At 40.1% G+C, this 24756-nt stretch overlaps 1 protein-coding gene and 1 long non-coding RNA gene across 2 annotated transcripts in view; one reads left to right on the top strand and one right to left on the bottom strand.

Annotated features, from left to right (window-relative positions):
- The window catches only part of LOC310665022, a 372424-nt gene that overhangs the window by 257744 nt on the left and 89924 nt on the right, over positions 1–24756 (top strand). The gene's annotated exons all lie outside the window — the stretch shown is intronic.
- LOC310660400 (von Willebrand factor D and EGF domain-containing protein-like) overlaps positions 1–24756 on the bottom strand; it is a 204295-nt gene that overhangs the window by 166389 nt on the left and 13150 nt on the right. The window contains exon 2 of the mRNA XM_083405101.1: positions 2312–2496. Within this exon, the coding sequence (XP_083261227.1) occupies positions 2312–2496 (185 nt within the window). The remainder of the gene's footprint in view (positions 1–2311; positions 2497–24756) is intronic.

The raw sequence follows: 24756 nt of genomic DNA, 5'->3' as shown, positions 1-24756 counted from the left end.
GATTGATTGAACATTCCCAGGTTATATGCAATTGCAAAGTTTTTTGTTTTTTTTAAAAAAATCAAGCTGTTGGACCTATCATTTGGGGTTTGCATAGAAATTATGGTATTAAAAATAAGTAGGAGCTTATAAGAAAAAATGCTGCTGATGTTTAAGTGATAGAGCAGCTTCTTCAGCGTTTTGCTGGCTGTTGGTTACTGGTCTTGCTGATCAGTGCTTGAGATACTACAAGCTGCTTCATGAAATGCTGCACTTTGTTAATTGGTTTTTTTTAAAAAAGAATAATCATATGGAAATTAAATGCTCTATTTAATTTCATCCAAAAACTATTAATTTCTCAGTGAACTGAGTCTTGATGTTGCATGTTCTGAGCACATGATATTATTCAACCAATCAATTAATATGTATTTTGATACATTTCATTCAACTGTTTTCTCCGTTTGGTGTTCGGTCAATATTTTTATCAGTAAATGTTTGTGCGAGATTAGGTTGCAAAGCTTGGAAAATCACGGTAGATTTCACATCTTGAGTAGGCTGATTAATATAATTTAAATGAGATGGTTATTAACTCTGCTGCATGTATTTGGTTCAGCTCTAATGGGCTTACTCTTACTTGACTTAGCAGCAATTAGCATCTGGAAAATCTAGTATGTAGCTGTAATGCAGGAAGCCTTATGCCAAGGCAGTGGAATATGTTTTAAATGAACAGTTCCAGTGGTCCTGAAATAGACAAACATAATGTGACTGGGGGGTGATCAGAGACATGGAGCAATTTCTTGCACTTACCAGACATGGGATGCATGCATCTGGTGGGGGAAATGGGCATATGTGAATGGTCCCACCATACAAAGAAGATAATATGTGCCATAGGCGACATGAGTGTACACCTACAAATTTCAATTTGTATTCAAAGTGCTGCTAAGTAGGTCCCTGCACAAGCAGAATGACTTCCCCTTGTGTAACCAGGTTTTTCCTGCTTCCCCCTCCCCCATGTTAAAGTCAAGAACACTGACTAACTGGTCTTGGAGATTCTGGTTGGGGACCTGTGTCCCTTTGATGGTCATTCAGTTGACTTTCTAGTACTGTGCTGGATAAATTTGTTTACATGATCAAGTATGTAGTTGCTGGAACATCAAATCTTAAATTCAACATATATAATTACAGCAGTTTTACATGTGACTATTTAGAAGTAAGTCCCATTGAGTTTAGACAGTGACAATTTAAACCAAAAGAAGAACCAAGAAAGGGAATGCTAAGTTTTGTATTCATTTGCTTAAAATGCAATATATCCCTCTGGTTACGATTATGATCCCCCCCCCCCTTCTAATTTCAGTTCAAATCCCATTTCACTTCGGCTGATATTAAATGAAGCCAGCTTTTAGCTGAGCTGCTGCTTGGAATTATGAGTTTATGAATTTATTATTTCATTTGAATTATGAAGTTATCCACAGAAGAAACCAAATAATCTATTATTTAATTTGAATCAAAAAGTCATCCATAGAAGAAGCAAAACCTCAAAGGAGCTGTAGCTAATCAAGTAGTTGATTAGAGGGATTGAAGGTGTTTAGAAATGCCCAACTTACTGGGAGTCACCCACTTCCCCTGGGACAGCTGGAACATTATCTATGCACTTCCTGAGAACACCACAAAAGCCCTGCATATTCATGGGTTGCTTCACAATATGCCAACTTCTCAACCCACATTTTGCATGCAAAGCAGCGGGTGTCAGAAATATGGCTTAGAGCTGTGAACCAGGAAAAGTGTGTTGACTTGTAAATGCTATTTTCAACATGTCAGTGGAATTGTCAAGGTATGAACAATGCAAGAGAGAAATTCATTTGCTTATGGAATGAAGAAATTCACACTCATCTGTTTCTCTGTGTACACATCTCCAGCTGCGCCTGGGGCAGGGAAGAAAGAAGTCAGGACTTCCAGGAGAACAGATACGCCACACAATACAACTAATACAGTAACATCTGGGTGATCTAGCCCAGGCATAGGCAAACTCGGCCCTCCTGATGTTTTGGGACTACAATTCCCATCATCCCTGACCACTGGTCCTGTTAGCTAGGGATGATGGGAGTTGTAGTCCAAAAAAATCTGGAGGGCCGAGTTTGCCTATGCCTGATCTAGCCCATCCAATATGGAAGGTGACATTTCTTCCAGATCCTAACAATGCATATATCCATGGTAACATAGGAGGCTAGAATATTACTGAGGAATATATCAGAGGTGCAGAAGATTATATCAGAGGTGAGCTGGAATCACACAAATACTGTGAAATGTTTTTTTAAAAAAATATGGTACGAACCTCTATACACTTGGTTGGCATTTCTGCAGGCTTGTTGTCAATCATGAAGCGGTACCATCCTTGAGGAAGGGAATGATCGCAGACCATGTCCTGAATGGCAGTTTCCTGCAATTCCAGGGAATCAAAAGTGATGCTGCGATAAGCATTGTGCAGAACACGATGTCCTTCTGGCAGGCATTCTGGAGCTAACAATAAGAAAAAAGACATCTATTTTGCTATGTCTTTTCTGTAAATAATAACCAATAAATCATTTGTGTCCTGAGTTTTACACTAAAATTACTGAATTCATGTAGTTAAGTGAAATGTCAGAACTCATACTGGTCAACTCTCTGGTAGTATTTTGAGACTTTTCTTATCTACCCAACTTCCAAGGAATTCTGAGATTTCTCATCATGAAATTACGTGCCAATCCTGAGCAATCCAAACCCAGCGGAACCATTCCATCAACATGGGGCTTGTGGGATGATGAACAGATCCTGGGACCTAATGCCATGCCAACCCTTGCCCTGCCTGCTGCTGTCACTAAAGATTTGGCCTGATTTTATCCCATCACCTTTGTACAGTCTGGTTATTTTGCTGCTCTCATGGGTCACATAATGCACCTGCCTGGGCAACAGCTTCATGGTGAGTCCCGGCACCTGTTTTTCTCTCCTAAAAATAAAGCCCTGGTCCTTTGATTCCCCACATTAATTCTATAGAGATAGATAACTCTAGAGAGCCAGTGTGGTGTAGTGGTTAAGAGCGGTAGTCTCATAATCTGGGGAACCGAGTTCGTGTCTCCGCTCTTCCACCTGCAGCTGCTGGGTGACCTTGGGCTAGTCATGCTTCTTTGAAGTCTCTCAGCCCCACTCACCTCACAGAGTGTTTGTTGTGGCGGAGGAAGGGAAAGGAGAATGTTAGCCGCTTTGAGACTCCTGAAGGGGAGTGAAAGGCGGGATATCAAATCCAAACTCTTCTTCTTCTTCTAGATCTTTTTGAAACTTACCATAAGATGATCTGACCATTGTAACCATACTATGTATTTAGAAGAAAAGATATTGAAAAACAAAAGAATAAAACAAACTCTTACTTATTGACTTTGTCTTCTTCCTTTCTTTGTAGAGCAAAACAAATTACTCTTAAAGCACCAAAAGAGCCAAAGCAGCTGTGGAAGAATGCACTAGTTTCATCTTCCTCATTCATCATCAAAAGAACTGTCAGTTAATTTCACACTGTGGGATCTTTATTACTGGTGGTGATGTAAGAAGTAGGAAAAAATAATACTGCTTTCCCCCCACTACCTAAGATTACATATGCAAAGATATCACTTAGAGCCGCCATCTTTTTTTGACTTGTAAATTAGGAATACTTTATGTTAAATCACTGGCATGAAGAAAATCTGAGGCCATATTTCAACTGTCATTTCCCAAATTGATTCTGACCCTCCTCCTAGTACTCCAAATGTACTGAAGTAAGAGGACTGGGAATTTGTGGAGCTGTTTTACCAGTGACATGATGATGATCATGTATCATTTTTGATCATTTGGTCTACGGGCATGATACAGAGAAGATTGACATCCGTTGTTTTGATCTAGGTTGGTCATTATCATGGCAATGGTGACGAGAGCAATCCAGACAAAAATGTAACGAATCAGAATAACTATCATATCTTTGTTGGAGATGTTGTAACAACATAAGAGTAGTAGGCAGTGCTTTTTTTCTGGGGGCACTCAAGAGTATGCAGTACCAGCACCCCCCCCCCCAAGTGTTAAAAGTTTGGCACGTACTGTGATAACTTCGTGGTGAGTACAGGCACTTTTTAAAACTATTAAGAAGCACTGGTAGCAGGTATTACTTTTGCTTATAAAAGTATTCACAAGGTGAATTCCTATACTAGTCTACTTGGAGATAATCCCCATTGAGTTCAATGGGACTTAAGTGAAAGCCTTATTTCTCTTCACCAGGGACAGCACATCACTGTATTTTGTTTTAATGGTTTATTTTACTTTTTAAATTACAACTGTCCTTTATCAGAGAAGCGCGAGATCTTTTTCGCAGAAACCAGAGAAAATTGCTGTGGAAAACACTTTGTTTCAATGGCCACCTCCTCACAACCAAGGTTTGCCTTTGGTTGACCTAATACAGTGTCAAGAAAGTGCTGATTTATATACCATAGGTATTCCATAAATATGCAACATGAAAGCCACAAGGAATTTTCTTGACACTTAATACAAAACAAATCAATGGTTGTGAAAAGAATGCATGCGGTAAATGTATTTTGTTAAGTGAAACCAGGTTAGAAAAACTACATCAGGGTCTCACAGAACACGATCCTTAATCTGAATTCTGCTTACCTCAGCAGATGGTGTGGGTGATGGCTGAATAGAAGAGGGACAACAGGATCATAGAAGTTTATGGGTAGGAGAACCACAGGTGCCTTGTCTTATGCTTTAGCAGATTTCTGCTGCAATCCTGTGCACACTGACCTGAGAGTCCTATTGAACTAAAAGAGGCTTACTTCTGAACATGTACAGGATTGCACCAGGATTATCCGTGGTGTGGGGCTTGAGAAGTGGCATCCCAGTACTGTGTCAGTACTGGTTGTGAACTTGATAGACTCCATCAGACTGAATAGGTGAAATATCTGTGGCTTGAAAGTGGTTATTGCAAGAGGCAGGATGAATGCTCAAACTGAAATTATGCACCAGGACACAATAATTACCATTCCGTTGGTGTGTTTTTTAAACAACAACAACCCTCCCCCCCCCCCCGTCTTTATGGTTAGCCTAAACCAGGCATCCCCAACCTTTGGTCCTCCAGATGTTTTGGACTACAAATCCCATCATCCCTGACCACTGGTCCTGTTAGCTAGGGATCATGGGAGTTGTAGGCCAAAACATCTGGAGGGCCGCAGGTTGGGAATGTCTGGTCTAAACTGTTAGCATGTACCTTGCCTTTTCAAGCGAAATGCTACACTAAGGGAACTGCTGAAACGATATTTAACTAGGATGCAATAGACTTATTCTTCTATTTCAAATATATAACTGTAGATTTCATATCCTTGTATACTCTATAGTCTTGTATAAACTATTTAGTGCAATGGGCATTGTGATTCCTCTCCCCCCCCCCCCGAGGAAGCTGTAAAAATTGTTCCTTATTATAAGCAGAACTGCTTAAACAAATTGCACAAATATGTACACTTATATTCAGTATGTCACTGAGAAGATTCATACATCTGAAAGGGACACCAACAGTGCTGGAAGTAATCTTAAGACGCATGAAAGTTGGTTGTGACAAGTTGAATTAATAAACCTGGGCCCAGATAATTCCACTTCATAATGCAAGTAGGGGCACACTTTGCTGAATGCTTCTCCATGCAGAAGAATTCCCTCCACATGCAATCACAGAAGTTGGTGAGAAGGGCCTAGCCCTGAACTTGACATGCTCTACTTCACAAGCACAAAATACCTGAGTGTTTAGCTGTGAGCATAGGTGCTAAGGCAGTTTCACCCCTCAATGTATTTTGTGAGGGGGCCCAGCTCCCCTCAATGTTCAAAGGGTTTTCAGCTCTGTCCCCTAGCTCCTTGCAACATCGCATGTGTGACATCATGACGTCGCACTGGGCCCCCTCAATCAACAGAGAAGATGGTGCCTCACACTGTGAAGCAAAGCAGAACATGAAGTTCGAAAGGTGGACTTGCTTGCCCCCCATGCATTCATTTTACATGTAGAGGGCCATGTTTCTACAATGGTGCCTCGGGTTACAGACGCTTCAGGTTACAGACTCCACTAACCCAGAAATAGTACCTTGGGTTAAGTACTTTGCTTCAGGATGAGAACAGAAATCGCGCGGTGGCAGTTGGAGGCCCCATTAGCTAAAGTGGTACCTCAGGTTAAGAACGGACCTCCAGAATGAATTAAGTTCTTAACCTGAGGTACCACTGTACATGTACAGTACTCATGTTTCCAAAAAGCCAAACCCAAACCACTTCCTTTAGCTACTTTTGGCCAGCCTCTTTAATATTCCTATCTCCTCCTGCTTTCTGCCTCCCGGGATATTGGCCCTGAAACCATGCTCTGTGCGGTTTCTACAAAACCTCACTCTGTTGAGACCTTTCCCTCAATTTGGAGAGTATGCCAACCCTTTCCCGCAAATAGGTTTTTTGGGGGGCAGAGGGGAAGTTCCTGTTGACATTTATGGAGTTAATCCTACATTTATGATTTACTTGTTGGTACTTGTTACCATAGTATTACAAAGTATCCAACACCATAAGCATTTCTAATAGTATTTGCAGTAGGAGAAAATGGGTGGTGGGAAGAAAAAGAATTTTTTATTTTAGAAATATGGGTCCTTACTGAAATACCTAATCAATTTATTCAAACTTATTATCTAAGTAGTTATAGCTGAATCTGTAAATGATTTCTTATGGTGCCTGAATAAGTACACCTTTCTTTCTTTCTTTCTTTCTTTCTTTCTTTCTTGTATAAAAATGTTACTCTGGAACAGTCAGAAAGCAGCATTTGACTTGCATAAAACATTAAAGTACAATTTGCCTGGGAGGAAGGTCACTTATCATCCAGGGTCTTCCATGAAGTAATGAACATGCTGTTGCCAAAACACTGGACAGCTGTGCTCTCTGTTTAGTTGCCGAGAAAACAATTACCTTTTCATACGCTGGTCTGTTAGCTGGAGTTTAATATCTGTTCCTCATGTGTAGATTAGGAATGATTGCATTGAGGATATGAAACATCTATTATAGTCAGACTTTCCCGAGAGTATTTACCAAAAACAAAAAACCCCACATACTGTAGTTTGCAGCCAAATGCAGAAGAATATAGCAAACCATTTTTCCTCACAGATGTTCAGTTCTTCTTGGAAAAGGCTAAGAGACATGAGTACTGGAGAAATGTATTAAGCAAATAGGCCTGGGATATCTGTATGTACATATGCATGATATCAAGTGATTCTGAAGGTGGAAAGATTCTGAATTCCATAAATTACAATCCCTCTTACACAACACTTGAAAATGGAAAGAGTGGAGTAATTTGACTCCATGGGACTGACCAGGCAAGAAAACTGGTACAGTGACAGAGGAACAAGACTGTATATGGTATATTTTCTCACAAAGGGGGTAATTCCTGAATCTGCCCGATGTCTTCACAGTATGACCATATTCATCAACATCAAATTGACACAAGGCAAAATGGTGGAAGAAAAAGGTTAACAAACAATTCAGGAAAATGTGTCTTAATTGAAAGGATTTTGGCCTGACAAGCCAAACTATATTAATGTCTGCATAAGATTTTATTGGCTTTCTAACCTGCATAGATTTAGCAGCTTTCCGTGCTGCTATGATGATAATGAAAAATTGTCATAGTGTCATTTCATGTGATGTCAAGCCAAAGAAACAGTGAGCATTGTTTTCGGCTACCACTCGTCCTGTGGCCAGCTAGAAAATACCACTGTCTTAGTTACTAATTCTAGCTCTTTTACTGACTAAAACCTGTAAGAACTTGAAAATAGAAATGCTATTGCTTTGTTGAGGATTTTTAGTTCTGTAAATTTGCACACTGACTTTAAATTAATGAAGGTGCCTTTAAAGACTTCTGAGCAATCAATGAAGAAAATTATAATTATAGTTATTGATTGGCTCCCCCCCCCCCATCTCTGAGAATGAAGAAATGTGGCAAAATTAACAGGTTCCTGCATCCTAATCTCAGCCAAACACACCTTGCAAATGCTGCTTTCCTAAAGAACACAAATAAAATGAACAAATATGCCTTGATTTTTAGAATCCAAGGGTTTGTATTCAGATGGAAATTTGATTTTCATTCTTTCCCCCTTTGAGAATCACTTATTTCCATACAGAGGCCATAATGCAGTCTAATTATAATTCAGGAATCAAAATATTTTTCTCACACTGCTCCCATAGTGGACCGGTAACTGAATTTTGACAATATTCCTCTCATTGTATTCACACTGTAACTCATCCAATCTCATTTCTACCTATAATCAGGAGAAAGGCTTGGACTCAGATATGCTATATTTTTGGACTGGCTACAAATCCACACACTAGCAGTGCCACAATGCCATAAAAATAGTGATTCTGCTTTAAAATGAGGAAACAGAGTGGAACCGCAATTGGGGGTGGGGGAAGTTGTTTAACTGTCCTCCCACCATTTCTCCCTCAAGCAGGTTTCATCCATCACTGTGATTTCAAATGTGTGTTTATCTCTAGCTGTGCAAATGTACTTTATTCTGCTATAGCTAAAGCTCCATATTTTGGGGGTTTTATACCAGTGATCCAGGCTTTTTGCTTATTCCTAAGTAGCCTATTGCATAGCACTCTGCCACACCAAGGCCATGTGTTGCTGTGTGATATGTGGGCAGTGCTTGCCAGCTCATTTCTGGTCCCTGCTGAAGATGCTCACATTAGTACTTAAAGCCCTAAATGACTTGGGTCACAAACCACTTTCATCCCTTCTGATCTTCTTTGGGTGTTAAGATTGGCAGAGCAGGGAATCCCTGGCAGTTCTCCTGCTCTCAGAAGTGTGGGAAAAGGTAGTCCAGGGAAGGGCTTTCTCTGTAGCAGTCTTTGAGTTGTAGTGCTATTTTCACTATTCTGAAGATTCATTATTATTTTTTGAACCTTGCTCTTTGTCAGCTAAGGTATTTTGCTGTGCACTGCCAACCTCTTTTATTGAATATACACTCTTTGGCATGAAATGGTTTTGTTTCATCATTATAACCATTTAATCTGGGGGGTTTTTTTAAATAGAGGAGCATCATATTGTTATAACTGATCCAATAATTTTATATTACCTTGTTGTAACCTGCCTTGGGACCTTATTGTGAAGGGTGGGTAAGAAATCTTACAAATCTTAGTCTAACAGACTATTGCGTTAGTCTTTGGCAGCCCGAATTGAGACATTCCATTACGAAACAGATTTATTCATGAAGTGTGTGTCTCTGTGTTAAGGGGGGGTATTAGGAGCTGGCCAAGTGCAGATGCTCCAGGTAACAGGAATGTTTCCCCCAAAGAATGTGAGCCTTCTAGCAGCATGTGATACTTTATTGAAACATAGACAGCCAGTGGTTTGCATGCTGGATGGTCTGCCTTGTTCTTAACAATAAAGTAGGCCAGGAGTTCAGCTTTCATTGTGGCCTGCTCTCTTTTCTGTCATTGGGATAAAACTAAAAGGAATATTTGGTTTGCAATACAATGCGAACTTTGTACTTAAGCGTATTATGTACTGAGAGTCCCAACAATAATAGATGATGTGGTTCTGGTTGGACAAAGATATATTCCTCTCATCCTCTGCTCCCCAGACATCCTCAGGCAAAATCTAACAGCCAAAGTTCAGGCCAGTTCACATTACAAATGGAACTATTTGTAATTTACCCCCAAAGCCAAATGCTTTTTAGAAGCATGTTTAGATTCAGTCCCAAGTAATTCCACTTCCTTTTCCATCGCTTGAAAATTCAACAATTTTTTGCATAGCTTCCAGGACTGGAAGCACTCAGTAAGCTTGCCTGGCCAGCCTGATAAGATAAAAGTTCATGCTCCCAAGTCTGGAATTAAAGCATTAATTCTCCAGTCTCTGTTGTCCCTTGTTTTGATCAACAGCTGTCTGTGTTTGCTTTTTTTCAGCACTTGTAAGCAGTAATTTCTGAAAACATATCTGAAACAATTTAAATGCTGAAATATATGAGCTTCCAACATTATATAAAGCATGAATTAATTCTGTAAAGTGTGAGGGGAATGCAATTTAATTTAGTTCTCTGGGCTGGGAGCAAGAGGTACTTGAACTATAATGACATGTCCCAGGAGCTTTGCAAGAACCTCTTAAACTCTCTTCTGATCCTTATGTCATTACTAAAGTACATGCCTCTCTTGAACCCATTTAACAGCAGCTTTCTTATAAACACAGTTTCAAAAAGTGAGTTGGGAAAAGTACCATTTTTAAGCAGCCCGTAGTCTGCTTATATATTTTTTTTCAGTGTGCAAGTGATGAGCTCCATAGAAAGTTATTATAACCTGACTTTGAAGAAGGTATCTTACCCGCTCTTACAGCTATCGGGGCCATGAAAGTACAGGTATTGTGAATAGCAACTGTGTTTTCCTGAAACTTCATACACTCCAACATTTCTCTGATAGGGACATCCTAATAATAATAATAATAATCCCACCCATCTGACTGGGTTGCCCCAGCTACTCTGGGTGGCTTCCAACATATATTAAAACATAATAAAACATTAAACATTTTTAAAAACCCTTCCTTATACAGGGCTGCCCAGATGTCTTCTAAAGGTTGTAAAGTTACTTATATCCTTGGCTTGAGGATCACACAACTCCATGCCATCCATTATTTATCCAATGAAAATAGGGATGTTCTAAGGAAAAGCAGGACATTCCTGGATCAAATCAGAAACCAGGACGGCTTCTGTAAATCCAACACTGTCTTTGGAAAATAGGGACATTTGAAGGGTCTGATACTAACATTTTACTTTCATTCCTGGAATTCTACCCCATTACAGCAATGTTTTTAGTTTTATTTTACTTTTTAAACAATGTTAACTTTTCCTCTGCGTGTATCCATATGATATGTGCATTAGGCTGCAATCCTATACACTTAGCTGGGACTAAGTCTCACTGAATTCACTGGGACTTATTCCTAAGTGGGCATGCATCGTATTGTGTTTCCAATTACTGTATAATAACCTTCTGATGATTTGCTAGAAGTAGCAGAAAGATATCAGACTTCCAACAACCTACTTAAGACTTCAGATGGAAGCCAGTTAGTGATCATCAAAGGCATTCCAATACAGCTGGTTTCAGCTAAAGTCCTTGTTACACTTCCAACTGTCTGTCATGCTCTTTCATTCAGTCGTTCCCATAATAATGAAAACACCCTATTAAATGCCCAGAGAAGGGTATCAAAAGCCAAGTGTACAGTGCATGGAAGAAGACGTCAGTGTCCCAGATAGAAGGAAATGCTATATTTTGCCCCATTTCGTGTATGTTAAAAGTAGAATTTGTTACAGAAGGTACAGAAAATGAATGTAAGACAAACTGTTCTTCAGTTCAGTAACTAATATAAATGTCACATTTATGAGTGTGTTGATATTAACACATGGGCAAACAAAATTTTAAAATATACAATATTAAAACAAGTATGGATCAAATGTTCCCTCACAAGATTTAGCTATAAGAGAAGAGGAGGAGGAGTTTGGATTTGATATCATGCTTTATCACTACCCTAAGGAGTCTCAAAGCGGCTAACAATCTCCTTTCTCTTCCTCCCCGACAACAAACACTCTGTGAGGTGAGTGAGGCTGAGAGACTTCAGAGAAGTGTGACTAGCCCAAGGTCACCCAGCAGCTGCATGTGGAGGAGCGGAGACGCGAACCCGGTTCCCCAGATTATGAGACTACCGCTCTTAACCACTACACCACACGGGCACAAAAGTAGAGAGCCCTGTTAGTTCAGGCCAAAGGCCAATCTACATAGATTGGGGTCCTCTTAACAGTGGACAACCAGAAAGCCTATTAGAAACCAGAAAGCAGGATCTGCATGCAACACCACACTGCCCACTTCTGATTCTCAGCTACTGGTACACAAAGACATGCCGCGTCCCTCAGTGGAGGCAGAACATAGCCATCAATGCTAGTAACTTCATGGAAGGACTATCAATAGCTATCTAACCTTCTTTCATTCTGACAACTGAATGAATAATGGACTAATAATAATAAACACTTGAAGAAATTGCCGAATGGTGGAATTAAACCAGGCTCCCGACTAGGCCAACTAGTGGCTAATTTCATCATACACTATAATTGTTTCACTGTAATATACAATAGGCCCAATCTACTACTGTTCTTTGAAACATACTGTGAACTTTCAAAACATGAATTTTGAAAACTGGCTTAATAAAGGCAAAGTTTCATCTTCATACCTGCAGGCTAAACAACATGTTGTTGTTTTTGAGAAACAAGGCCAGGTTTTAATCATAGTTGATACCTGGAGTTTATTACAGGCTTTCCATTTGCAATTTGTGTTTTTTAAAAACAAACTCTAAACAAGCAATTTACATGTAAAAAGCTGTAAGGAAAATGAGTACACAAAGAAAACAACAGGCAATAAATTTGCATTTCAGCCTTTGTTCATTAATCAGTGGTTGTCTCTGCAAACCTGCTGTTTCGAAGTTGTGTCGTGGATGATACAAAATTTGTTCAGGTTAGAATGTCTATGTAGAGCTTTATATGTAGAGCAGGAATTAACCAGACTCTGGTCTTCAGATCACCAGTGGTTCACAAGCTTCATTCGGGTGGTCTACAGCATGTCTGTATTTGTGGTTGAAGACAGGAGATGGCATCCATTGTGTTACATATTCATATCCATGTTTAACTGCATTTGTATTGCTTCTTTTATTTCTTACATTGTGTTTTATTGTATTACAGTTCACATTCTATGGAATTAATACAAATTGTAGCACAATAAAATATAGATTGGAAGATATAAAGGAAATAATAAAAATACAACTGAAAATCATATAACATCTAGCACAGTGTTACAATTGTTACAACAGGCAAAAAAAAAAAATCATTAAATGGTCAGCCAAGATCCTCAGCAATTTTCAAGTGGTGAAGGAGTTTGGGAACCACTGATGTTTTAGAATATAAAAATGGAGCTTTTCTTACAAGTCGTCGTCTTCTTTTCTATCAATCCTGAAGACACATGAGGCTGCCACCCCACTGAAACTAAACAGATTTCTTTCTAGTTAATGCCCAGATGGGTGAATGCCTGAGAATAGCATGTAATCTGCCTTGCATTCCATGATAGTAGACAGGTGGGCTATAAATGTAAAAACATAAATCAATAACGTATACTAGAGTCTCCATTGTTTCCCAGAGTGAGGCAATTCACTCCCATTGAATATAGTGCTGGTCACAAACTTGGATATCTTTTCAGATTAGACAAATTCAGATTAGAGGGTTATTGTTCCCTCTGGCAGTGAACTCTACTGTTAAATGCCAACAGTATTAAAGTCAAAATGGGGTTGCTGAAAAGCATGACAGAGATATCAGCAGGCTCAGGGTACCCCTAACACTTGCAGAAGTACAAAATAATCTTCAGGGAGAAAATATAAGAGTGCAAAAGTTCAGCCCAATGAGGTCTGAACAAAATTGTACATCTATCTTCGGTGATAGTTGCACTGCTCTGAATACCAGGTGCTGGGGATAAACAAATGGTCGTGCTGGTACTGTTATTCTTGTAGGTATCTGCTGGTGATGGTTAGAAACAAGATACTGGACTGTATAGACCTCATACTGATCTAGCAGAGTTCATCTTATGTTCTTACATGTTCTCAGTTTAGAGCACCGAATGATAGAGTTTTCTAAACAAGCACGAACAATAGCAATGCACAAAATATTTTATGAGCCGGTGTACCTGCTACTCATACATATCTTTCATATACATATATTACTGCACAGACATCTGTTGTAAGCATCACATCAGTTCATTCCAACACAATTTCTCATTCTGTGTGATTAGTGATACCCATGGTTGAAATATTAGGAACACCTCTTGGAATACATAGTATTCAGTTGACACCATACATGCCTAGAATAGAAATCTCTTCATTCTGGATGAAGAAGAAGCAGCTAAAGAAGAGTTTCTTTAAAATAACACTAAGTTTACCTCGCCTGAACTAAAATTCTTCAAAACAGAGGGCATATTCAGCCTTATGTGAGGAATGCATTTCATGTTTTGCCTTTCAACATGTGCAAATAAGAATTTCATTAACCTTTACTTCAGCCTAGGTGTCAAACTGAGCTGTATAAATGGTATCTGGAGATAATTAGAGGATTGTGGCTGAAGTTACTTTGCCTATGATGCTAAAGCTTCTTGTGAAATCAACAGGGATTACTTAAGAAGAGATTTTTTTTTTTAAGAATCATTATGTTCTTAAGATTCACTTTGCTTCTTTGAGAAGAGGTGCTGAAAATACCCTATGATAATTGGGTAACAGGGCTTGTTCTCAAAAGCTGCCGTCTCTGGATCTATAAAAAGCTATTGTCCTCACACATCCTTTTCTCAATTCCACATTTCTGAACTTGCTCTGTGTTTTGGTTTATATCATCAGTTCCACTGCAACATGGTGTGAAGAAATGAAGGATAATCACATGATTAATGTGTTACTCCTGAGGAATTTGCAACCCTGATGCACTGAGGATTTACAATCCCCTTGCAATGTTAGAAAGAAACACAAATAGTATCTTTAACCAAATGGAATTTAGTTTGAAATCTGTCATTCCACTAAACTGAAACGATGTTCCAAAACCGTTGGGAGATTCAGTAAAAATTATCACTGAATGCACCACTTGTTCATTCATCAATAAACATCTCATCAACAAACATTCCAGATGCTAGGATTCCTCTAACCCAGTGTGCTAGCACGAGGGCTCCCACTAACACAATGGCCTTTTGCCCCTGTCCTCACCCTCTGCACACCCTGTGCCTCCCTCAAATCTGCTTTGGAGGGGTAGGAGAACCTCCAGAACAATGAATGGGAGAGCAAGCAGGGATTGTTCTGTCTGGCAATAAAAACTGTTTGTGACAATGGGATGATGGGAAGAGTGTGATATTGAATTCCTCCCATATTGTTCAAATCAGTACAGTGGTACCTCAGGTTACATACACTTCAGGTTACAGACTCTGCTAACCCAGAAATATTACCTCAGGTTAAGAACTTTGCTTCAAGATAAGAACAGAAATCGTGCTCCAGCGGCACAGCAGCAGCAAGAGGCCCCATTAGCTAAAGTGGTGCTTCAGGTTAAGAACAGTTTCAGGTTAAGAACAGACCTCCAGAACGAATTAAGTTCTTAACCTGAGGTACCACTATATCATTATCCAATGCTCTGTGTGCAAAGCCGCACAGGCCCAACAGAATTTCCATCTTGTCTCCTCCCCTAAAAAGGTAAAGGTAAAGGGTCCCCTGACCGTTAAGTCCACTCGTAGATGACTCTGGGGTTGCAGCACTCATCTCACTTTAAAGGCCTAGGGAGCCTGTGTTTGTCTGCTTCTGCAGACAGTTTTCCGGGTCACGTGGCCAGCATGACTAAGCCGCTTCTGGTGAACCAGAGCAGCGCACGGAAATGCCGTTTACCTTCCTGTCGGAGTGGTACCTATTTATCAACTTGTACTTTGATGTGCTTTCAAACTGCTAGGTTGGCAGGAGCAGGGACTGAACAATGACATGCTGTCAAATAAAGCCTCCCACCCTCTGGACTTCATTGCAAGGGTGTGTGGTGGACTGGAGTGAGCGTGCTCTGTAGTTTGCATGGAAGTCTCTTGCACCAGCAGAGCTTCAGCATTGGCTGCATATTATTTAGTGCAACTCTGAATGAAGCACACATGCACACAGAAGGTCACAGTTCCAATCCCTGGCCAAAAGGATTGTGTAGCTGGTAATAGGAAAGCCCTCTGCCTTGGAAAGCTGACAATAATTGGCAGAGCTTAGATGGACCAGCATTTGACTCAGTTTAAGGCAGTTGGAAATGAGCAATAATATGCAGCCTGCAGCCCCTGTAAAACATAGGACAGTGTCACTATGAACAAATCATGCATGCATGATAAGCAAACTCCAAAGTGTCTGGATTTTGAAAGAAAGGGTTGCTGCTCCATAGAATTCTGCTGCCACCGAGTGAAATAAATGAATTCATATCAATAAAATACCCTGCCCTAGGATTCACTGAGATGAAGGGCAAGCTATAGATAGCCAAATAATGGGGGGGGGGGCTTTTTTCTGTAAGTTTTGCACACTGCTTCTTTCAACACATATGAACCACACAGTGCTTTTTTTTCTGGGGGTACTCAACATTTCATCATTAACATTTTTGAATGTTAAAAGCGTGGCACTTACTATAACAACTTCATGATGAGTACCGGCACCTTTTTTCTTAGAAGAAGAAGAAAAAGAAGAAGAAGAACTGGAAACACACATTTTTTGGAAAGTGTATCAAGAAATCAACTAAACCAGCATATGTAAATGTGAGGACAAATTCAGCAGCCCCCTCAGCACTCAAGAGCAGCTTTTCATGATGTACAGGGGTTGCAATGGGGGGGGGGGTTCATGGAAATTGGGTGCCGTGTCCTGAGCACAGGAAAGTTTAGCTAAAAATGAGCACTGGATACAGACCTTAATACGTATATTTTTATGTACAGTGCTCCGGAAATTATATTGACTTCAGACAAATGGAAAGTGAGAACAACACCGACAAGAGTCTCTGGTCATCACGGAGACCAGTCAATTGGGTTTCCCAAACTGATTTCCCCCCTCTTTCACGGAGTGATAAGTGACTTGCTTCTGACTTTTGATATGAACAAAACTCAGCCCCTCTTCCAGAAATCCTAACATCTGTTAGCAAAAGTTAACAGGCAGTGCAAATGGTGTTATGAGGACTCCTGCCAAGGACTCTGCTTTCCCAGAGTTTGTCTCAAACATATCTATGCCTTCTGCTAGTTCAGTGGAGTGTTAGTTTTGGTTAGATTATCTTTCAATGGGCAAAATGATTCTGTAACAATTTGTGTTTGTCATGTCATGTCTTGGTCTCTGCAGTCCTAAAAAATTAACTTCCATCAATAAAGGTATCTGGCACAGTGCTCACTGCCTCTTAACTTGACTGTGTGTCATAGACCACAGTACATTTCTTCTTGACGGGGCTGCAGTACTGAACTTTGGATTGCCAGGATGTGAACCATATCAGGAATATAGTCAATGCAGTTAACAAACCTATTATTCCATCTTTCAGTTTTTTCTTCATTATTTTCTCTCTCTCTCAAAAAAGGGACAATTATCTTGCCGATCACTCTCATAATACGCTTTGTTTCAAATGGGTTGCTTTGGATGACATTTCCCCTAGGAATTCATCTTGAAAACATCTGCTAAGTCTTGTTTAAAGTACAATGCTGGAGTCTAAAACTAAACCCAAGATTATTATTAGAGTATAACAATGCGACAAAGTGCTTCAGGTCATGACACCTTGCTGTAGACCAGGGTTAAGTAACCTTTGGCCCTCCATATATTTTTGGGACTATAAATCTCACTATCCATAAATATTAATCATGCTGGTTGGGGCTGATGGGAAGTAGAGTCCAACAAAGGCCTGGCAAGCCAAAAATGTCCCACCCCTGCCTCAGGCCACAATAGCCATGATTTCCCATAATTTCTCACACTGTTCAACACTATGTAAAGAACAAACATGCAGTTTGTCTAAACTGTCTTTATCCCAGTAGCCTTTCTGAATCTGTAATAAACTTTCCCCATGTACTAAGAAAGCTATTTTGAAAATATAGAAAAGAGGGGAGTGGGGAGATTCATGTCTAAGTATACCCCACAGCCCCACATGGTAACCAGGCCCTTGACATTAAAGTAATTTTGCTTCCCTTGTTTACTATTACCACTGCAATCCCTTTTTAAAAACAAACAACAACAGCAACATACGGTTTCAGGATAATTTCATTACAGTGCATATTGATTCATCAGTTGACTCATTAATATTAATGACATTCAAATGGCTGAATTTCTGTAAGCTGGGATAAGAGTTTCCTCAGAGGAATCCTAACTCCCAGAGATGAATTAAACTAAATACACTTCTTCACACAGATAGGGGACCACATTATGCTACAAATTATGTGGTGTAAATGCGGAAAGACTGAGCTGCTTACAGACATGCTGTCTTTCCCCGGATTTAGTCCAAATGCTTATGTGTATTTGTGTTATCAACGGATTATTAAGTCTAGCTAATAATTTGCTGGTTTACTTCTGTTACATTAATATGAATTAATTTAATTTCTGTCCTTTAGAACATTGGGGGGGGGGGGTCCAAAGTAAAATCAAGTGTCCATGCAGCTTAATCCTGGGAATCGGCATTGGCAGCTACATCCCTGTGCATTCTGTCATTCACTAGCAGAGAATAAGCTATGCACATATTCAGTTCCCAGTATCTGCACATAAGCCAGGAAATAGCAGTAGCAGTTGGTGGGGCAGGGCTTTGCTAGTTACCTGGTTTCTCAGTGTCCTGTAGTAGATTATTCCTATGGGTGGCATTAAATGCTAGTCGAAGTAAACCCATTGAATTTAGCAGATATCATTGACAGGAGCAAGCTGGTAGTAATTCACACTGGAGTTAACTGTTTGCGGGAACATGATCGACACAGACTTGGTGGGGCGTCAGGTCTAATGAGTACAGGAACTTATCCCCGGTAGGTCTTGCCCCTAGAGTAAAGGTCCCCACCTCCCCACAACTGTCTATGTCTCTTCGTCCTCCTCTTCCAAGGTTTTCCCCACCCAAGCAATCAGTGACAGCACCTGCATGTCTGTCTTTGCTCTTCCCACTTCAGGCCTCTTCTGATTCTGGGAGATCAGCACGGAGGGAAGCTTGTCACAGTGGAAGGGGGAGACCCCAGTGACTCTTCACCAGCCTCACTCATCTCTCCTTCTCTCTTCCCACCCTCCTGCTTCAGCTTCTGCCTATGATTCTGGATGGACTTATCCCAGCCACAGACTGTCCCAGCTCACTAAGCCATTACGCCTTCAGCTTCCGACACCACCTCTTCCCAGTCTTTTCCCTCTTCTCCCTCTGACCACTCAGCGTCACCCCACCACCACTTCCTGAGCTCTGAGCCTTCTTCCCTTGGTGGTTCCCCACCTGGTTCCTCCCACTGGTTCCTCTGCACCCAGTCAGACCATGACAATAACTAACTTTACCATTTTAATTGGTCTGCTCTGCAGAGGGCTTAGCTGAATGCAACCCTATGTGTTTGGCCTTGCTGGTCTGTTTATTTCCACTATATTTTCCGCTGAGGTATTTTTTTAAGCAGTGAGCCCTCTCTCTGTCTAGTCTGATCACAGCATCTGGGAACAAACCATAGGATACTGCAGATTCACCCTTCTGCAATTTGTGCCTACCCGAGCAGAAGGTGTTTGTGTTGAGTAGGTGGTCTGCCATTATAAACCTTCTGATTGTTATCACAGAAACCTTCACTGACTGCTCTGGTTGCTCTGATACCAGCAAGAAAGGGGCATTATTTGGAAAGATTGAAGAATTTGGATACAAAGTTATACCTGCTTTCCTAACGCATCCTCAGAATGGAAGGGAAATGTGTCAGCTCTGTTACTGCTGCAATTATGTTTCATCCCATTGAGAGCAATAGGATATATTGTAAAAATGGGTCAGAAAAGACAAATGGAAAAAACAAGACATTCCACTTTAGCCTAAGAGAGCTTTGCATTTGGTGGTTTCTCCCTGCTCCCCCTCCCACCCCTCCACAGGATTATTCTGCCGGTCTGTTTTGTGTCTCAGAGAAGAAATTGTCTCTACATGCAGTGAGCAACATCTTCAAGTTTTCTTTGTAAATTTCATTAATATGGTTTGTAATCATATTAGAAATACATATTGCAAATGGTTTGTAATATAGTTTGATACTGAGAGTGCCTCTGAGGAAGAACGTCATTCAAAATGCAGTGGGCTCAATAATAGTGTCCTGTGCAGTGAGTGTATAGGACTCATATCCCCCAACTGCCTTGATTAAATTGGGACATCCTGCTTTTGGGCTCCGTGTTCTCACAGAGGCCAGCACTGTGTGAAGAAGAGATGATAAATAAAGAATCTGTTTCTTTGAACGGAATCACACTGTCTTCTCTGGAAGTAACCTGCCTGGCTGAACTGCTGGAGTAGGTCATACAATAGTACTACTAACAGTGACAATTACTGCCAACAACAATGTTCTTGTGCACTTGGATGCTTCTTCCTTATTTTCCCTGCCTGTATAAAAAATGCTACTAGCTTTCAACAGCATTGGTAATATGTGACTTTTCTATTAACATAATTAATGAGAAGTTACTAGGTAACACAAAGCATGGAGGGCTTATTGGGCTGTTGTTTTATTTTGATTATATATTTTGTGGTTTTATATACTGATTTTTTTCTGTCAACCGCCCTGAGGCCTCCGGGTATAGGGAAGTATATAAATTCAATTAACAACAACAGTTTTCAATTCGCCCTCCTTATTGCCTCATTGCTGTTATGCATGATTAAATCAATTCCTTTAAAGCTAAATTTTAATTTATTTTTACAACATTTAAACACTTTGCATTGTAGCTAAAAAAAAGCATTTTCTGTCCCTCTCAAAACACAGTATGATTCATATAAGAAAAGTATTGGGTCCAATCCTATCCTGTCAAGTCCATTGCTTTCTTTGGGTCTACTCTATGTAAGACTAACATAGAATATCACCTACTACCGACAATTAATCACTAAATCATTTCAAATCTGAAATATTCATCATTATATTTTTAAAATTCACATGCCTTGAAATTCAGAAAAAGAAACTAATATCTCCTAAAGGAGTCAGATAAAGGTGTTTCTCCAAGGAAAAGCCATTCTTTGCTCTCTATGCTTTTCTGTTGTTCAGACACATATTTCTGGCATCTGTGAATAGGGTGCAGCATACAGATATTCATGAATTTGGATTTGCTCGTGCTATTATTCTCTCTGTGGTTGGTTTATATGCGCTCGATTTAAGTTACTGTCTACTAAGAATTTGACTCTCAATACCTGAATTCACTGTATCTCTTGGAGATAACCTTACATTAATTCCCAAAGCGCTACTCAGCTGATAAAAATGAGAAGAGTAAGCACTTTGTAAGATGACAGTGAATAAATAAATATATTACGGCATTAGCATAGAAAGCATTGAGAATTTCTGACTTTGTTTATTAGGGTTTTTGTTGTTGTTGTTGTTTAGTTCAAGCAAAACGAACCAGTCCACCCTAAGAATGGTAGGTGTTTTTTTTTTTGTTTTTTTAACACTATTTTTGGAAAATGTTAAATCTAGCATATTCTAATGCAAACCAGCACGAAATGAAGTTTGCATACCAAATGGTTCTCTTTCCCTGAGCATTTGTGATTCCTGGGAGAATTCTAAATGCCAATAGTTTGCAGCCTTTCCCTGCCTCTTTTTGGGGGTTTTCCCCTATTACTTTCTAATAGGGGTGCACAAGGGCAATTCAGCAAGCCTTAGCTCAGTTAGTGCTAGCAGCTGTCACATGACAGCCCAGTGTGCATACCCTCCTCCCTACACATCAAAAGGTATGCAAGTTGGGACCTCCACAATGATTCCTGATTTTGTAATGGGCCCTCTACCTTTGCTCTGTGTTCTGAAGGAAGAGACGTCATTTGTTCAGGAGTTGGCATGGAAGCTTATGTGCTCTTTGAAGTGCATTTTAGAGAGGTATACATGTCCAGTCCAACCCCTTTGAAAGGACCACTTTTGCAGCTGGTCATGTATGAAGCAAAGCTGCCCTAGAGTAGAAAAGAAATCGGTCTCACCTGGCCGAAATCCACGCACCCCTCAGAAAGATGAAGCAATTTGATGTAGTGTAAAAGTTATTTACAATGTCCTGGGTGATCGTTGTCATTTTGTGATTATAACCTCGCATGTGGTTGCAAAATTGTGTGTAAATTACACTTTAAGATATAATGAGCAATTCAATGGGCCCTTACACCAACTGCATTATCGAAATGCCTGCTAAAGGATAATAAAGGATCTAGGTATGTATATGTGTGTATGCCTTTTTCTGGAGAAAGTTAAGCATCAGGAACACCCCTTTTGTGATCTGTTTCTGATCTTCAGCTATGACATCACTTTTTACTCTTCAGGGAGGTAGCGGAGAAATGAAATCTCTGGAATGCTGTGCAAGAAGGGCAAGCTTGTGTAACAATTCAATCATAGTTCTGCTAACTTTTATCAGCTGGGAAACAGGCCTGTGTACATCTGGCTGCCTATCTCTGGAAGATTTCACTAAGAATCAAATGGCTAGCAAGAAAGTGAGATCATCAGAAATATCAAGTATCTAGACATTCTTAACACTGTTTCTCGGTGTGTGGGTTTTTCCTTCTTCCTCTTCTTCCCAGAATTAATCTGCCAAGACTGCTGCTTGAAGAAATATTTCTTTTAGTAGTATACATTGGCCCATTATACACATCCCCCATGCTAATCGCCACCCTGGGAAACTCAAGCTCTATACAAGGCGTGGAAATTGCTTTCTGTAATCACCCAGCATTATTTTACATTTGATTGCTTGAAGGCTCTGGGAGCAAATATTATGCTTGATTACAGTTCTAATGTGTTTAAAGCAAGGGGCACTCATAAATGGAGAAGAGGCAATGGGAAATACATCTAACATTTGCCCTACCTCAGTCCAAGAGGCTCCGAAGGTCAGAGTGCCCTTTTCACCTAAGTCACAGTTGCTTCAAAAGAAGCCACTTGTGACTATATTTATTTGTTGCATTTAATGCATTAATAAAGCTGTAATAGCTGTGGGGGCAACTTCCTTAACTGGACCTGCCATTTTAAACTTTTCCTAATAATCTTACTGTGCATTTAATTTGCTTCCTGTCCTTATTAGCTTCTGTCAAACAAGGCGAGGCTATTGTGTCTTGTCTTGCTCATTTTAATTTAATCATTGCTCCTGTAAAGAAACGAGAAAGTGCATAAATAATTTCGTACTGGAAGATGCCCAGCTGAGCTAGTTTAAGAATGTATTACTTTAATCTTGAGGTAAATTTCTCTGTCTTTCTATGAAGAAAGGCAGAGAAATTCACCTAAGATTGCTTTCCCAATTCTTCCCATGCTACAAGATCCAGGAAATGCCCTGCCTTGCTAGCTAGTTGGGTGGCATGATGAAAAAAAGACAACAGAGTTCCAGAACATAAAATTTCAGCTTGCATGACAAGCTGCACCTGCTGAAATTCCCTCTTCTAAACAACAATGATGTGAAACTGCATTTGGCTTGGTAGATCAGTGAGGGATAAGGAGTAGGATTAAATGAGGGATATTGGTGACCATCCCAAAACACCACTTGGCACAAACAGTGAAGGTTTCCCCTCTCAGGAAGAGCTTTCTATACATGGAAGTTCACTGGTTGGGATTTGGCTGTCTTGGCTGCTCAGGCCAAATCAAGATACAGTACTTCATTTTCTCTCTCCTAAGTTTAGTTACCACCGAATGCACTCTATGTACTTGCATTATATACTGCATCTTGCTAACCATTATTACCTATTTTGCCATATTAACATGAGTAAGTGGACTGTTCTTAGCATATTTGTTCATGTTCCCTAGCCATCTGACAATAAATATCCTAGTTACTTTAAAATGTCTGATTTGTAGACCCTTTCTGTGAATAAATTAAACTGGATTTATAGTTGCTTCTCTGCAGTTCCACAGAGGTCATTGTGAATGTGGACTCACGGTGCTCTGTTTTATTCTGTTGTATTCCTAAGTGTACTGTAGATATTTATTATTTGCAAGTAATTTTTTCAGAGTTGCATCCAGACACACTTGTGCGTAGAGTAGATATGTTGTAATCCATACGACTCTGATTAGTCAAGACTGACTGAAGTTCCATTGCTGTCAATGGGTCTACTCTAAGCAGGACTAAAAATGCAATCCTAAAGCACAGATACGGAGTCCTACCTTATCACCTGACTTATCTGGGGAGGTAGGTTGTGGGCCCCCCTCCATGCATAAAATGATCATTTTGATGATTTGGGAAATGCAAATAGCATCCACATTAGTAGGCAAGGCTCTGCCTGAGCACAGTGCTCTACCTACATCATCCTTATAACTATTATTTTGCCACCACAACCAGAATCAGTGGGGTTTTGGGAAGCCAGGTAAGATCCCCAGAACTAGGGTTTAGTCTCCTCTGCTCAAGTATCGAGGATATTCTTCAGACTTGATTGCTTCTACATCCAAAAGAAAGCTAACTCACTCCATGTACAGCTTTCCTTAAATTCTGTGGCCAAAATTGGAAACATCAGCATGCTGTGTAACTATAAGTGCATAACCATTCTATTTTTAAAGTATTCCATTTTTTCCTACTTCAGAGCTGAACCACAAAATTTAAAATCACAAAAAATCAGAGAGAGAGAGAGAGAGAAGAACTAACTAACATTCATGCCAAAGGCCTTACTAAACAAAACAAAACAAAAAAATGTGTGCACATAATCTTTCAGCATGGGAATATAGTATAAAGTAGCTTTCTGTGGTCTGAATCAGATCATTGGTTCATCTGGCTGCCTATTTTGTTATTTTAAATCTCTGGGTTGCCTCACCTAAGAGTAATTGCCCCAAACTTGGAATTCTCCTTTTATACCTATTTTTTCCTTGCAACCAATGCTGAGTACATTGACTAGCAATGGCTGTGCAGCCCTACCTGGGGACTGAACCTGGGATCTTCTGCATGCAAAGCAGATGCTCTGCCATAGAGCCATAGCTTCCCCTCCTACCTTCAGTGATCTTAACCAGACAGGCTTGTGTCAGTCTTGGATATAACTTTCCCCCCTTGCTCGCCCTGTTTTGCAGTGTCAGAGTGGTAGTGTTATTTATTTATGC

This window comes from Podarcis tiliguerta (genome assembly GCF_965153285.1).
Source record: "Podarcis tiliguerta genome assembly, chromosome: 1".
NCBI lineage: Eukaryota > Metazoa > Chordata > Lepidosauria > Squamata > Lacertidae > Podarcis > Podarcis tiliguerta.
The sequence above is the reverse complement of the archived record's forward strand: the minus strand, read 5'-3'. Positions and strand labels throughout refer to the sequence as shown.